The sequence below is a fragment of the Bactrocera latifrons genome, unplaced genomic scaffold (genome assembly GCF_001853355.1).
Source record: "Bactrocera latifrons isolate USDA-ARS-PBARC rearing strain unplaced genomic scaffold, ASM185335v1 scaffold_274, whole genome shotgun sequence".
Taxonomy (NCBI): domain Eukaryota; kingdom Metazoa; phylum Arthropoda; class Insecta; order Diptera; family Tephritidae; genus Bactrocera; species Bactrocera latifrons.
Window position 1 is genome coordinate 280,746 of NW_017536341.1, and position 17,730 is coordinate 298,475.

The 17,730-nt window shown below is 36.4% G+C and overlaps 1 protein-coding gene across 8 annotated transcripts in view; it reads right to left on the reverse strand.

Moving 5' to 3' along the window:
* Nucleotides 1-17,730, reverse strand: part of LOC108969987 (putative GPI-anchored protein pfl2) — a 198,825-nt gene that overhangs the window by 140,491 nt on the left and 40,604 nt on the right. For all 8 annotated transcript variants that reach the window (XM_018935054.1, XM_018935053.1, XM_018935058.1 and 5 more), the window contains one exon: nt 16,211-16,308. In XM_018935054.1, coding sequence (XP_018790599.1) covers nt 16,211-16,308 — 98 coding nt within the window. The remainder of the gene's footprint in view (nt 1-16,210; nt 16,309-17,730) is intronic.

Consider the following 17,730-nt stretch of genomic DNA (forward strand, 5'->3'; position numbering starts at 1 on the left):
GTGTAAACTGGAAGAAACCTTTTCCTATATACTAGATTTAATGATTGCAAACAGGCAGTAGGATCGTCTACCAGTCGAATGGCACAAAATGGACACAATTTTTCAAGACAGGAATTCATTCTGAAGATGCGGACAAAAGTTTCGCGTTAAAAATGTTGTTGATGTTTCAATGATGTTCTTCAATGGAAGAGACCCGACAAAAAAACCAAAGCTTGTGCATACTGTGTGGGAAACGCGGGTATAAGCTGAAAAACTGCAAAAATAGATCGAGCTGTCGCCTCTGCGTAGTATAGAAACATAGTCAAGCAGATCATATCCTAGAACTTCGGACGACTCGTATAGTTGAATCCTGGATAGAAGAAGGTCGTGAAAGGAATATTGTCTGCTAAACTAATAAAATATGGTTTGGTACATTAGGGATCACGATGAGATGAGCATAAATACTCTCCTGACATGGTAATTTTTAGTCACTTTGTGATTATTGTTTATGTTGGTGTACCTTCTTGCACAATATATAATAATTTGGTTTCAATTATGTCCTGTTGTTTTTGCTACATACTAATACGACTGTATAGTATAAATATGTATTGAAATCATATCATTAACAGTCCTGTCTCTGAAGAACCAAAATAAGTTCTGGATTCTAGGCAAATGTTGTGTAAGACTGCTAGTAAGCAGTCAAGTCAGTACGATGAAATATCAGAAAAGAAGGTCCACAAATACTGCATCGGTCAGGGATAACAGATTTGAAGAAAACTGAATGACAATTTCCAAAATTTTCTTAATGAAGAAGCGTTACCAAGGGAAATGGAGGGCAGGGTTTCTAGCAAATTTTTATTAGATACTTAAAAAGAGCCTTTCAAACGACAAATATTTACCAAATCATAAGAACTTTTTCTATATTAAGCAATGAAAAAAAAAAATTGAGTTACTTACAACAACGTCAAGCAAAACCAGTATATGAACATAAAAATATTGCTATATGTTTCTAATTGGAATTCATCCGAATCACACCATCAACAGTGCCTCAGCAGAAGATCAGGGAGCCACGGTGGCCCTTATGCATTGACCTGCTGATCCGGAATTGGTCCCAACTGATCACTATCTGTGATCGACTCTTTCAGTTTTTTGCCGACAGGGAGGATGGTTTCTATCTTCAAATTGGCGACAATTTATCAAATAAAACTTTGATAATCGTATCATTCTAACTTAGCTAACTTAAACCTTCAATGTAATACAAAAATAATGGATTATTTACTAACTTTTATTTCTACTCTCGTAACTTCCAGAAGTTAAATCGGTGTGAAAGATTGCTGAACAAATGTATTATCGCAAGCAACATACAAGGTGCGTTCCACAGTAAAAAGGAATTTTTGAAAGTAGCGCCGCCTGGTTACGTCATCTATATGTCGACTGGTGCGTTAGAATCTGCTGTCTTCATTATCGACGCTTCATTATCGACGCTTGTGACCGAATATTTGAAAAAAAAAATCACATTTTAGCCATTAACCACTCCCCGTATTCACCTGATATGGCACCGTGTGACTTCTTCCTTTTCAGAAAAGTGAATTTGGCCATGAAAGGAAGCGTTATGCTTACTTAGAGGCCATTCGAAGGCTTGCACCGGCATACAGGCGGTCATACCGCCAACGAGCTAAAGCACTCGATATGCTTTTGGACCGTGCAAAAAGCTGTATTGAAACAGAAGGAAAATATATTGAATAAAATAAATTGATTTTGCCAAAAAAACGTTTGTTCTGTTTGTTTTTGTAAGTCCTCTTTGCTTTGGAACATTCCTTGTATTATTATTTGCAATTGGTTACAGTAAAAACATTACATATTTCGATATGTGAGCAAAATTGTATAATGAATCCAACATTTGTCATTAGAAGAACCCACATATTTGCTGTAAATCAAGCAGAGCGTATAGGTGAAGAGAAGTATAGGTTTAGTCCCTAGTACCTACTGTTTTTTTTTACCGCAAATATCGGTCAATGTGTAAGATATATAAATTCAGGGATAACTGACAATGATATGTCTTTTGGCCAAAAATGGGTTTAGGTTAATACTTTTCTTATTTCCCATACTCCGAATACAAAGATTTTCGAACTTCCGGGTGACTTTATAACGCATTTATCGGCCAACATGTCAGTTATTTCAATAAAAATGAGAGAGCGTGATTTGCTCAAAACAATGTATCTTTGTGTCTAAAATAGATAAAATTAAGCGAAAACTAGACCCAAACCACAATTTCGATATACAACACCCCATATAATAATTTCCCTTCTCCAACTAACTTTAAACTGTTGAAGTTGGTCAAAATGTGATATTTCAATGAAATATAATGGACAAGTTTCCGTAATAATTATGTGGCCTCATATCACTAATAATTTCGATCCGCAGGTTGACGATTTTATTTTAACTTTTAGTCGAACTAATATCACATGTAGTACATCTCATTTGAGGATGCAACATGTTGCTACAGACTGACTGAAAAATTTAAATATCTTGATGAACCTTGGCACGCGCGTTCCTTAGTAAAACAACGTTCCTTAGTAAAAAAATGAATTCGTTGATGGTTGTAATCGAACCACTGCTACGTTCGCAAAACACCATTAACCGAAAACTTATATGGTGCCAAAACTAATCACTAAATTAAGATATAAAAGGTGTAACATTGTAATTTGGCACAAGCGATCGCAGTAGCAATGGGCAACTGTGGGAAAAATCTTGTGAAAAAGTGGGCGTCGCTACAATAACAACAACCCTAAATTTAGGGCGTATTTTCATATTTCTATGGTACAGTGCGAAATGTGGCGAAATCGGACTACAACCACGCCTACTCTCCTTATAATTCCATTTTAAATTCCATTTGATCCTTTCACTTTCCAATACACAAATTAAAAGATAATTAGTATAACGGGATAAAATTCTGCGCTAATAATTACTTTAAATTATGCCACCTTATGACCAAAAATTGCCCAAATTCAACAAAAACTCTGTAAGCTACTGGGTACCGAATATGCGGTTCCCAGTATCAATAGTTGACTTTTGACGGAATCATTAGCTTCTTTGTAAAATATGGTCGGACGAATGTATGCCCAATGATTGGAATTTAAGTGTGCTGTGCCCAATCCTTAAAAAAGTAGACCCCACAATCTGCGTCAACTACCGTGGGATTAGACTCCTCAACATCGCATATAAGGTTCTATTGAACGTATTGTGTGAAAGATTAAAGCCCACCGTCACAAACTGATTGGGCCTTATCAGTGTGGCTTCAGACCCGTAAAATCAACAACCGACCAGATATTCACCATGCGCCAAATCTTGGAAAAGATCCTTGAAAGGAGAATCGACACACACCACCTCTTCATCGATTTTAAAGCTGCTTTCGACAGCACGAAAAGGATCTGCCTTTATGCCGCGATGTTTGAATTTGGTATCCCCGCAAAACGAATACGGCTGTGTCAGCTGATGTTGAGCGACACTAAAAGCTCCTTCAGAATCGGGAAGGACCTCTCCAAGGTCGATACCAAACGAGGTTTCAAACAAGGCGACAAGGCCTATCGTGCGAAAATAATTCGATCGGCAGAACTAAATAGAGAAGGTACCATCTTCTAGAAGAGGGTACAGCTGCAGGCGTATGCCGATGATATTGATATCATCAGACTGGACAAGGAAGCAAAACAGGTGGGTCTGGCAGTGAGCGAGGGCTAGGCGAAATATCTCCTGTCATCAAACAAACAGTCGTCGCACTCGCGACTTGACTTTCACGCCACTGTTGACAGTCATAACTKTGAAGTCGTAAATAATTTCGTCTATCTTGGAACCAGCGTAAACACCACCAACAATGTCAGCCTGGAAATCCAACGCAGGATAACTCTTGCCAACAGGACTACTTCGGACTGAGTAGGCAATTGAGACGCAGAGTCCTCTCTCGAGGAACAAAACCAAACTCTATAAGTCACTCATAATCCCCGTCCTGCTACATATATGGTGCAGAGGCTTGAACGATGACAACAGCTGATGAGTCGACGCTGCGAGTTTTCGAGAGAAAAGTTCTGCAAAAGATTTGAGGTCTTTTGCGCGTTAGCCACGGCGAATATCTCATTCGATGGAATGATGAGCTGTATGACATATATGACGACATTGACATAGTTCAGCGAATTAAAAGACAGCGGCAGGTCATGTTGTCCGAATAGATGAAAACACTCCAGCTCTGAAAGTATACGACGCTGTACCTCCACTGCGTTGGAAGGACCAGGTGGAGAAAGACCTGGCTACGCTTGGAACATCCAATTGGCGCCACGTAGCGAAAAGAAGATACGACAGGCGCGCTGTTGTTAACTTGGCTATAATCGCGTAAGCGGTATCTACGCTAATTAATAACAAGATGTATAAAATTTTATTTTTTCTTACAAATCTAATGCCGTTTATATCGGACTGTCTGTGAGATATATGGAGAATATGTATGTGTAAACTTGCTTGTATTCCGATCCTATGGCTGACGTTTTACATCTTAAAGTATTTTCCTGGCTTGGATTCTTGCAAGTTGCAAGAGTATTAGATGTTCGGTTGGACCCGAAATTAGCGTTTATGTACTTGTTTTAATATAATTTTAGCTGTTGCTAACTAAAATATAGGAATACAACTAAGTTTAAATTAGTGTCGTTCAATATAAGTCAAGAAGATATTCAATTTTATTGTAATTTACTCGAAGAGTGGGTATTCAGATGTTTCGACACATTTTTTTAATATAAAGATTTGTCAACACGTAAAAGAATTTCTCCAGCTTTGACTCCTGGAAGCTGCAAGAGTATAAAATATTCGGTTACACCCGAACATGGTTCTTCCTTTCATGTTTTTAAAGTAAATATTTTTACGATAGACGCAATATTATTCACTCCGACTTCTCTTAGAGACAAAATTCTTTGGCTTTGGATCTGGAAAATCTACTGCCTCCCGGTTTTTTTTTTACTATGCGCTAAATCTTGGAAATGACTAGTGAAAGGAAGATAGGCACTTACCACTTCTTCGTAGATTTTAGAGACTATGTCTTAACTTGGTATTCTCGCAATGATAATATGGCTGTGTAAGCTCGACATTACATATTTTCGAGAGAAAGCTCTGCGGAAGATGTATGGTCCTTTATGCGTTGCTCACGGCGAATGTCGCATTCGATGTAACGCTGAGCTGTATGAGATATACGACGACATTGACATAGTTCAGCGAATTAACTATTATATTCTTATAATTATCATCAAACAGCGGCTACCCTGGCTAGGTCATGTCGTCCGAATGGATGAAATCACTACAGCTCTGAAAGTATTCGACGCAGTACCCGCCGGGTGAAGCAGAGGAAGATTAAAACTTCCACTCCGTTTGAAGGATCAGGTGGAGAAGGACCTAGCTTCGCTTGGAATCTCCAATTGGCGCCACCTTGCGAAAAAAGAAGTGACTGGTGCGCTGTTGTTAACTCGGCTATAACCGCATAATCGGTTTCTACACCAGTAAAAAAGAATAATGTAATTATTTGCCGCGATTTGTGTGTTTGATTGGAGCAAATTATTCAAAGAAGGTCAAGGACGCGTTGACGACGGACCATGTCCAGGACTGTCAACATCAACTGATGATTAACACGTCAAGAAAATAAAGAAATTGAGAATCGACGATTAATAGTCAGTGATCTTGCTGGCATCGTTGGAGTATCGGAAGGTTAATTGACAACCATTTTGAAACATCATTTGTGTCTAAGAAAAGTACGATTTTTTCCAAAATTAAAAAAAAAGCGGTTACATTGAGCCCCGAAGCCGAAAAAATAAAGATTATGTGACAGTTTTCTTGGATTATTGACGTGTGGTTCACTCCTGATTAGTTCCTAACGACAAACAGTCAATAAGGTATACAGTTTTAGTGTTAGTGTTATGCATTGTTTGCGCGAAGTTGTTCGTAAAAAAGGCCGGAATTTTGGGCTGACATCTTTAGGTTTTTGCAGTTTTTCGCAAATTTTCAACCGTATTCACCTGACTTACCTCTGTGTGACTTTTAGCAATTTCAAACAACCGCTCCTGGGAAACCATTTAAAGTAAATTGAAGCCACTAAGCGTCCAAGGGGGATTATTTTGAGGGAAACGACATAGATTTCAAAGGTTAAATTATGAATTTTAAATTTTATAAACAAAGTCTTACTATTTTTTGTTCATAGTAGTAAATGCTTGTGAGGTAGGAATAATAGATCAATTAGACTGTATACCCAAGTCACCCTTTGAACCTTCATTCCAAACTTCTGGTTTCCCATTTTACATTCAATCATGTCTCTTAAACCTATAATTACCAACATTACAAGTTTTCTCGATAATGTCTACAATGTGAGTTAGAGTCCTATATTATACCATTGTTGTTCTTTTAAGCCTATCTAAAACTACGTTTAAAACAGTTACCCGTTTCTTTATTTTTATTAAGCCCGCACACAAAGGGGAAAAAAAACAAATATCATACCTAAGCATTGTTTTCTGCGTAAAAGGGTTGACAAATGTTTTGCGCCGAAGGGGTGAAGACTTGTAGAAAGTGATACTTAAAAAGTGGTAGATACATCTATACGTGTAATAGGGTGCTCCATTCTTGGCGATATGGTTTTTTTCTTAATAGCTAATTTTTTGCCATACAAAAGGTTTTTCGAAAACATGTTTTTTCACATCGAAAATCTGTATTCTGTGGGAAATTGCGTTTGGTTATTGCTAATAAAACCCTTTACCTGGCTTCGTTTTTTTATAAAATATCAGAAATATCGATGAAAAATCAAACGCCCTAATACATCCGGGCTCTAGAGGATGCTAGACAATATGCCGAAAGGAGTGGTGTATCAAATGAAACTTTGTAAGGTCTCCTAATATCAGCACTTTTTACCACTTCAATACTAGTTTAAGGAACAAAACCGTTCTGACAAATATTTGGAAATACCAAACAAATTGACGTATACATATGTATATATGTCTTTATAAAATGTGAAGTAGATACACTCATGTATGTATATATGTATGTACGTTGAACCCTGCTAAGATTACTTTTTTGTTTGCACAGCTAGGTAACACAAATAATCATATACGTACATACATACATATACTCTCAGATTATATGCAAACCAGTACGATAAGTACATGAGGGTCAGGTGAACTTTTGGTTCATAATTGACCCTGCAATGCCACCATCTACAAATACTTTTTTCTGGAGGACTACGATATCCTTCTAAGACTCCTTGGCGACGACAACCGCCTCCATTCGCTCGACTCAAATCACTACTCGCCGACTGACTAGAGAAAGTTAAAAATAAAAACAAGGTCACAATTAATGGACAGCATCTAATTCGCTGAATGGAGCCGTCTGTGCAACAAATACTTTCCGAACCCCCATATACCCCATACAAAAATTATTCAATTTAGGGTTGACAAAAGTTAATACTTTGAGTCCAGATTTTCCCCAAGCTCCATATACCCTATTTAGTGATTCCAGACTTTAAACTGATTACGTCACTAAATATGTAAGCCATTTTTATTAAAATAAGTGGATAAGTTCTGTTGTTGATCGCCTCCACCTCCTGCTGATTTCACGGCCTGGAAAAGCCCCTAACGGATATTTAACTACGAATCTGATCTAAGCTCCCCATAAGTCGATTTTCTTTTTCACTGCTAGCATAAACCTTTTTATACAGGGGAAGGTTCCCTAATTTTGCGACTGCGAGCGCGAAAGAATCTTTAACCTCACCTTAGCTTATTGTATGTATAATGGAGCAAAAGTGTTTAGGGCGGTTATGAATCATCTCTTCCATGTTAGGAATCCAACCAGTTAGACTTTTCAGAAATGGGGTTGGTGACTGAACATTGGGCAGGATAGTTACTTCTGGACACTCCAAGCAATAAGCTACAAAAAGGTTAGCCTCTGTGGTGCTATGAATTTGATGGGATCGAAGTACGTGTTGTATTATAATTATCGGGTGAAATCTGATGAGGAACGCTACAGACAACAACTCATCAAATTGTAGCAAGCGATTATCGAAAAAAGGTTCCTAATTTGTGACTAGATACGAGGTAATAATATTCCATCATGGCTCATACAGCAAGACTAGTTAAAAACCATAGGTAAAATAGAAGCTGGAAAGTTTTGTTTACTCTACTTATAGCTCAGACCTGGTCCCTTCTGACTTTTACTTGTTCCGGTCGATGCAGAACGCCCCCACTGGCATACATCGGAACAGGGTATAAAAGATTGGCTTGATTCTAAACAAGCTTATGAAATAAAATTCCAGAAATTGCCTTACTTTGTACTTACTTGCATATCTTTTTATTCGCCGGGATATCTTCACGGAATCCGGCATATATTATCATTCAAAACCCTCGAAATTTTTTTAGATCGAATACCCGTAGCATATAGTACCATGCAAACTAGCCAATAAACATCAAGAAATATTTCTTTATTTGTGATGGGTATTATAGCTTGCAACCTATGTTAATGTTTTTTCTTGTTTGTATTGTCATTTAGGGTTGCACAGGTTCAGTTACAAATTAGTACAGCTGAGAGCTCAATTTTATCATTGTTATTCGATAACAAAATAAAATGAAAAAAAAAAACAATGTGGGATAAAAGGTATCATTATATAGACTGCACATCAGTTCATTGCACGATAAATGCCATGTAATTTAGTCCAAACTTTGCTAATGTTATAGTTATTGTCAACCCGAACACCACTTTGTAGTGATGACAAGCAGTGGTGATAATGACGACGTCGCTTTCAAACACAAAATTATTCGGACTGCTTATAGAGTAAATAAACATATACCCCTGTGTGTTTGTAGCTAGGAATATTTTTGGACGTAACATTTAATGCAAACCACTTTACCTAACAAAAATTTAAATGCCCTTAATTGAAGGGGTGGTTCCGTGTGCCCCGATTTTATTTTATTTTTCATAACGTATTAACAATTCGACAAATGAAGGGGAAAGTATGCTCATGCATCACATACAAAGCTGGAAAACCCGCGCTGCACTCTCATACTTATCGCTGAACATATAACGGAATCACATTCGCGGGTTGCGTTGTACAATGCTTGTAATAATAGTGACAGTAAAAACAGTAGATAAGTCACACGCACAGAACATAGCAACGCAAATACTCAACAGTTTGTCGGCTCATCTTTCAATAGACTTATTTTAATCTGGACCGATAATAATATGAAAATACATAACATATGTACAAACATGTACATATGTATATGTAAATACGAGTTAGAAACTATTTATTCTCAATGATATAAGCCTGTATCATATCTTTACGTATAGTGTATTTAGCTGCGCACCATATCATCAGATTATCCATTTCGATAGCTGTTATTGCTTTTCCAATTTTATTGTGATTCTTTTTTCTCCGAAACTGAATACGGCATGCCGAAGGCAACACTTCAATGTCAAAATGGTTGGGAAATAATATTTGTTGAAGATTTTAATCGAAATAGTATGCATATATGTAAGTATGTACTGCCTAATGTACTTCTAGCTGAAGTTAGCCAATGAGATAAAGGAGTCTGTAACGGACTTACCTTTCAGAACCCTTATAGAAAGTTCTTGAGCAGAAACTGTCAAGAGCTGGCAAAACGATGAAATCAGCCGATATGGATATCGTCATTTTTACTGATCCCCAACATTGAGTCATGAGTAAAAATAGCAAATGGAGGTAGATTTTCAATTCTCATAAATTCTCACAGGATATGGCTGTTTCAAAACATATTTGAAACGATTGAAACACGGGAGTGACCCCCGAAAACCTAGTAAACCAAATAGTTGAATCCAAAGATAAGTGGCGTGACCCAAAGAAGCCGAAATCAGCGCTCCTCCGTCGCTCCTCCTCCTCCGTACCTCCAAATTTACCTGGACCAATAGGACGCGGATCAAACAAGCGCATGTCTACGGTTCATGGGAGGAATATATAACAAATAAATGCAGCTTGTCACTTAGTGGATTCAGACCATTACAAATGTATAACTATTGCTCAAACATCCACCTGACGAATGAACACGTCGATTAAAAGGAGCACTTAGCGCACACAGGGATAAACAATTTTAGTATATATAGCACAGAGAGAGCTTTGCTGTGGGTAAAGTACACATTAATTATAAGCCTTCTTCTTCTTTATTTACGTAGACATCACTTAGTCGATTATAGCCGAATTAAGAATAGCGTGCTAGTCGTTTCTTCTTTTCGCAACGAGGCGTCAATTGGAAATTTCAAGCGAAGCCAGGTTCTTGTTCAACGAAGTGGAGGTCTTCCTCTTCCTCTGCTTCCCCCGGCGTCGAATATTTTCAGAAATGAAGTGTTTTCGTCCATACGTACGACATGACCTAGCCAGCGCAGTCGCTGTCTCTTAATTCGCTAAACTATGTCAATGTCGTATACTTCATACCTCACATCGTTCCATTGAATGCGATATTCGATGTAGCTAACGCGCAAAGCACCATAAATCTTTCATAAATCTTTCGCAGAACCTTTCTCTTGCAATAATTGTAGATATTCAATTATAAAAGGGAAAACGTTTTTTCCGGTGTTAGAGTAACCCTGAAGATTATTTCCAAATTTGAGACTAATTAATAATCAGTTTCTTTGAAATATTATTAAGTATATTAAATTTAAAATATTTTTTATTGATTTTTGTATTTTATAAATTTTATATTCAAGTTCATAAGAAACGAATAATTTTCTAAATTGTTTGTTGATAGCACTTGAGATAATGAAAGAGAGTATATAATTTTTATTTTTTTCTATAATATTTTTAGTTTTTATACTTTTGAAACCAGTTGCTACACAGTATAATAGTTTTGTTCACCTACGTATAACCTAAAACCAGCGAGATAGATATAGGGTATATGACATATATATGTATATATAAATGATCAGGTTGACGAGAAAAGTTGAAATCCGGATGAAGGTCGTTCTGCCCGTTCGTCCGTGGAAACTGTAACTTGAGGAAAAACAGAGATATCTTGTTGAAAATTGTTAGGCGGGTTATTTAGTACAAAAAAATTGCAAGATCGTATATAGGCGTAATCGGACGACGGCCGCGCCCACAAAGCGTCATTAACCGAACACCTATAAAGTGTCATAACTAAAGACTGAATTAATAAATAAAACTCTAATTTGGCACAAGGGATCGAAGTACCAAGGTGCACATGTGGGCAAAAAATTTAAAAGGTGGCGTGACCCACTCTCTAATAAGTTTAATGTATTTATCACCTAAACCCCTGAAGATACAATAACCAAACGTGCTTAGCCCCAATATTACAAGAACTACTGCCGACAGTGTGAAAATGAATGAAATTGGAAAATATCCCCGTTCACTCCCCATACAACGGTACTGTTAAAAACTATTAAAAACGCATTAAATCAATAACTATGTATATACGCCAAAAAAAAGATTTTATCTCCGGGATTGTATGAGAGAACTAGTGTGTAAATTGGGCGATATTCGTGGCACTGCCCACTTTTCGGTGAAATCCAATTTATCATGATCCAACCTACCGATTTCTTAAAAATTTTTCCTCATATTATTATGCCACAGTGTGAAAAAGGGGGCAATATCGGAATACAATCACACCAATTTCTCATGAACCACAGTTTTAAATTCCACTTGAATTTCCTTCCTTTCAATACTCAAATCAAGAAGCAATTAATATATGTATAATATCAAGAAGCATAAGCTGCACAAATTTTATTGGCGGCTTGAGATGCATTTTTGCCTTTACCGTAGTAGTACTGTAAAATATGCCGTATTTTCTCTTTATTTTGCTCCATGTTTGCGACGCTATAACTCACGAACGACTTAAGAGAAATGACAATCAATCAAACACGTGTTAGCGCGTGAAATAAGCTTTCCAAAAAGGTATAGCATGACCCGATGCGACGAATAAAACTAGAACTACGCGCTCTCAGCGCCAACTAGCGAAAATACCGCAAGACTTCTTTGACAACCATATATATATATATATATTTGTTCAAATCCCAAAAAAAAAAATGTTCTAGCCCCTAGGTACCCAATATTTATACCCCAGTACCTATAGTTGACTTTTGACTGGAAATATCGGTCAATGTGTGAGATATATAACTGGAATACAGAGAAAAACTCTGTATGTCAAGGCTTACCTAATATTAAGATGTATCTTTGTTCCGAAAATTGATAAATTTGAGCGAAAACTTGACTTAGCCCTCATATAACTAATATCAGAATTTTCGAACAGAATTTTTCTGGCATGTAAATAAAATGTGGTATTGGGAAAAATAGATAAAATTGGGTTTTAATCTACCCCAACTCCCATGCACTACATATAGTGATTTCCGTTTTTTTTTTAGCAAACCTTATGTCTATGTCACTGTATGCGTTATATTTAGTATATGTATATAAAAAATTGCTTAGATACGATTATCTGTTTAACGGTTTTCACATTAAAGTATTTACCTGGATTTGGTTGCAAGAATATAAAATGTTCGGTTGTACCCGAACTTAGTCCTTGTGTACTTGTTTAAATTCAATTTAAATCAGTAAAAGGTAAGAGGACCATTTCTCCATTAAATTTTCTATTGAAAATAGTTGCTACTTGGATTAAAAAAACTAAATTTTTAATTTTTAAAAAATGAAATTTTAGTTTTTAATCCCGTTGTTGGAATGACAAATTGACTTTTTGCCTTTTAATCCAAGATGTTTGGGTTAAAAATTTAAAATTAAAATTTTTATTTGTTGCTTTGGATTAAAAACAAAATTCACTGATCTAAAAAATGGAACTCGGGGCTCTTCAAGAATCTAGGCTATAAAAACATTTATCCTAAACTGTTCAAAAGATATGACTTTTTTTGATGAATTCAGATTTTTTAGGTGTTATTTAAATGGCAAATATGTACATATATGTAGCTTTCGGTTTCATCCTGCTTATGATTCTTATGATTATTCAAAGAAATATGGCATAGCAGAGCTAACGGCTCAGATTATTACCTTATACCTAAGAACATAATCAGATTGAACAATTTTAAGTAGAAGTTGCCCCCAGCAACCAAGCGAAACATATTTTGTAATAACTGTTAACTAACTGTTGTTTGTATCACGTACAACTAAACAATATACATAGATAATAAGTTCTTAAGTTAACTACGGCGTTCCAGTCGCTTCTTCTTTTCGCTATTGGCCGCCAATTCCAGATACCAAGTGCAGCCAGATCCTTCTCCCCCTGCTTTCTTCCTCTTTCTCTGCTTCCACCGGCGGCTACTTAAATCTTTTAAGCTAAAGAATTCTCTTCTAACCGGACTTGTAGAGTTTGGATTTTGTTCGTTGAGAGAGGACTTTGCTTTTCAATTTCCTCTTTCTATTAGCACCTGTTGGCAAGGGTGTTTCTGCTTTAAGTTTCAAGACTGGTCTAGAGAAAGCAGAACTAATGGCGCGGTTGTAGAGACCAATGATATCAATATGTACTTCGTACGGCAGCAGCTGTACACTTTTGTAAAAAATTGTAAATTTTCTATTTATCTCTGCAACTCGTAATATTTTCTCCAACAACATATTATAAAAATCACATAATAGAAAACTTCGCATGGTATCGGACGGCTCGGAGAGGTCCTTAGCCATTTTGACTAAGCTTTCAGTGTTGCTCAACGTCAGCATACACAGCCTTATTAGCTTTGTGGGGATACCAAGTTCACAAAAATCCTTTTCGTGCTATCGAAGGTTGTTTTTAAATCTACGAAGAGGTATTGTGTCGGGTTTTTTCCAAGATTTGGTGCATGGTGAAAATATGGCCACACAGATAAGGTCTAATCAGTTTATTGACGGTAGATAGCATATAGATATATGTAGATATTCACACACTATGTTCCATAAGACCTTATATGCGATATTAAGACGGCCTATCGCACGGTAATTAGCGCAGATTGATGGATCGCTTTTGTTGTGGATTGGGCACAATAAATTAGATATGTTTAAAGGATCAGGATGACGAGGCTACTTGAATTCGCGAAGACAAAGCTGTAATAGGTTCCAGCAAATCGGCAAAGGATCAAGGCATCAGTGGTTCAAAGATGTTTTAAAGGTGGGCGTGGACCCCGCAAGCTTATTGTGCACATCTCACAAACTATTTTAGCTATATTAACAAAACCGATCGAAAACGAATCAAAAACCCCACCGCCACTACTTATAATGGATTATGTTGAAAACTACTTGATAACTCACAAAGGTAATGCATATGTAAGTAGCATTTATTGGCATGAGAAATACTATGTACAGGAATCGGTTTCAAAATTGGACAATGGGGAGTATAATATTCTTATAGCACATTGTGAAAATGGTTTCCGTCGTAATATAACCACGCCTATTTCCCATATATACCAGTTTTAAATTCAATCTGATTTTTTCATGCTACAGTTTCTAAAACGAGAAACAGTGATGTTTCTAAATAAAACTTTACAAAACTATTGTCTTTCAAGTATCCCATCTCGCTTCGTAAAATGATCAAAATCGGATTACAGCTTTTTAAGACCTCTGATTCTGAATACATGTACGCCAGTGCCTATGGCTGACATTTGCTGAAAATTTCGGTCAATCTGTAAACTTAAGTATTAAGTATTAAAAATTCCTAACTTCGGTCATATACCGTGTTTATCGTTCAATATGCAGGATGTCTCAGCAAAATTAAGTGAAAATGTGTATAATATTGGACATACAAGATGCGTTTCAAAATAAACAGGACTTTTTGATTCTAACGCCCCCTGGTGCCGCCATTTATATGTCGACTGGTGCTTTAAAATCTGCTATCCTTATCGATTGTCCAGTGAGATTTTCGTGATATTTCATTGATTGAAAGTGAAGTTATTGCAATGGAAGTGTCAGTGTGTTTGTGTTATCGGTGCGATAAAGAGCTTCGAACAAAGAGAAAACATTATATTTTGTTTTAAACTTTGCAAAACTTTTACCGAAACGTTTCAACTGATGAAACAAATACAGTGCACGAGTGCCTTCAACGTTCTCAAAGTGGAGGTGAGGACATAAATGACAATCAAAATGGGGCCAATCAAAATCCGTGATCACCGGGAATTCCATCGATACTGTGCGTGAGTTCATCAAAAATCAGAAGAAATTATCATTGAAATTTACGGAAATGGAATTGGTGCACGAAAGGTGGGTGCACGGTGTGTTCCGTGCAAAGTGACTGACGGCCAAAAATTTGTCTCATTGATCGACGCTTGTGACAAATTATTTAACCAAAACGCACATTTTAGGCATTAACCACTTTCCACGTTGACCTGATATGGCACCCTGTGACTTCTTCCTTTTCGGAAAAATCCATTTGCCCATGAAAGGAAAGCGTTATGCAGACTTAGAGGCCATTCAAAAGTCTTGCAATGGCATTCTGGCGGCCATAGTGGGCAACGAGCTAAAGCACTCGTTCGACACGCTTTTGGACCATGCAAGAAGCTATATTGAAGCAGAAAGGCACTATTTTTAATAAAATAAATTGATTTTTCTGAAAAAAACTTTTTTTTGTAAGTCCTGTTTACATTTCACGAATTACCCCAGCTCTAATACTTGTACAACACATATATTACAATCAATTTCGTTTTTTTAGCAGATGTGTGCGTTATTTTATAAAATTGCATAGAAACATTTTCTCAAGTACAGGTATGCTCGAGTAATACCATTGTTAAATCCCTAGCGAACTTTGCGAAATATTCATTAAATGAAGCCCATATTTCACTGTACATTCTTTAATTAAGGGTTCCACATTATGTTACTTAATTTAGATGTTGACTACTTGATAGACCCAAGTTTCGTTCATAGTGATGAATCGACGCACAAAATCCACTTTATCCTTTTTAAAACGCTCCAAACGTTGCTGAGAAAGTCGCATTCGAATGTGTTTTTATTCCATTGTTAGTGAGTGCGGCACCCATTGCGCGCACAGCTTTCTAATACCCACAATTTTACTTAAAATATGGCTTACACTGCCTAATGAGACTCTCAGTCAATCGACGATCTTCCAAACCCATACATATGAATTTTAAACTATATCAAGCAGCAAATTTCCACAGAACTTGTGTCTTTTGAAAAATTTGAGCTTTAAATTAAAATGAAATTTGTACATACACACTTTTTGGGCTTGTTAATAGTATATTGTATGATTTAACTTACCATAGTGACCGGCAGCCCACCAGCACCGCCATTCGAATACGAATATGGGGATACCAGGTATCCCATATTGAAGCTTGACGCGTGTGATTCAAGTTTACCTGCATGAGAAAAATAAACAAAAATAAATTAAATAAAAGATTTATATTGAACTCACAATTATTACAGTAATAAGTAGGCTTGACCATAGGTCACTTTTCTTTTTAAGCTTAAAATATATCCAAATACAATATATTAAATAGTTATAATCTTCAATTTGCTATGTTATATTATTCTATTTATGAATTGATGAGAGGTATAGTCGTTAAACGAAAGCAATTACATTTTACGCCTCGTAATTTTATGGTAAAAAGACCGAGTTTTGAATTATTTTTCTCATCAATGGAATTGTTGTCTTAATTAGAAATATAAATCTATGAATTGTATAATCCTTAAATTATTAGCGATTAAATTATTGCTTACAAAAATAAAAAAAACGACAATTTGTGACCTGCTAACTATCAGGTAACAGATTCAAGACAATAATTTGTGACTAAAGACAGAGTTGTGAGTAGTAACTAGTCACAAATTCAGACTTCAGCTCAAAATGTCTCAAATAGTGGATAGAGACTTACCGAATTCCGCTACATGTCAAAATTACACATGGAACTATCGATAGTTTTATTTTCATGTCTTTATCCATAGTTTATTTTGACTATCATGGTAAAATTGCAAAACTTCACTTAATAAAGATAATCATTTACTCCGGTAAAACCAAGTGTGATGTATAATTTTAGATAACATCCCAGAAATTCACGCATCCGAACTCCAATACTTTGAAGGAACTAGCGCGGAAACTAACACAAACACTCCGTGCAAGTCATAAGCCCAATGATTGAGAAAGGAATGAACGATCACTCGCTTGTAATACTATGTTCGCACCGACAACGAAAACATGGTTTCGTGTTAAAAGTAGGTTTTCGCATTTAACTTGTGTTTTTGTATAATTTAGCATTGAAAACTTGTTTTCGCTAAAAACTACTTGAAAACTTACATTCCACTCATTATAATTGGTGTATGCTCTAGTTTAATCGATGTTTTTGGAAGACATGTTTTACCTTCCCTAAATTTTCACTTGATATTTGTTTACATTCCACATAAAAATACAGCAGTCGCTGATACTTTCATATTATGGGGATTCTCTTGCTCTTGCAAAACCTTGCACCGTGCGGAAATTGCAGAATTTTCCCATCACAACAACAAACCCACGCAATGGCTGTAAAATATGTCAGATCAAAACCCATGTTTATTTTCGTGCCGTCATATATCACTAGATTCTGCAATGGGCGCTCTATTGGCCTTGCATATTTCGGTATAGAATTTTTGCATTTTGTGTCATCGTGCAAATCTTGTAAGAGCAAAAGAATACCGCTTTTGATAGTTGTCAGTGAAAATTCATCGAAAACACACATTGTCGGTCCGAACGACTTAAATTCCACAACATACAAACGTGTTTTCAAAATGTTTTCAATGTCGGTCCGAAC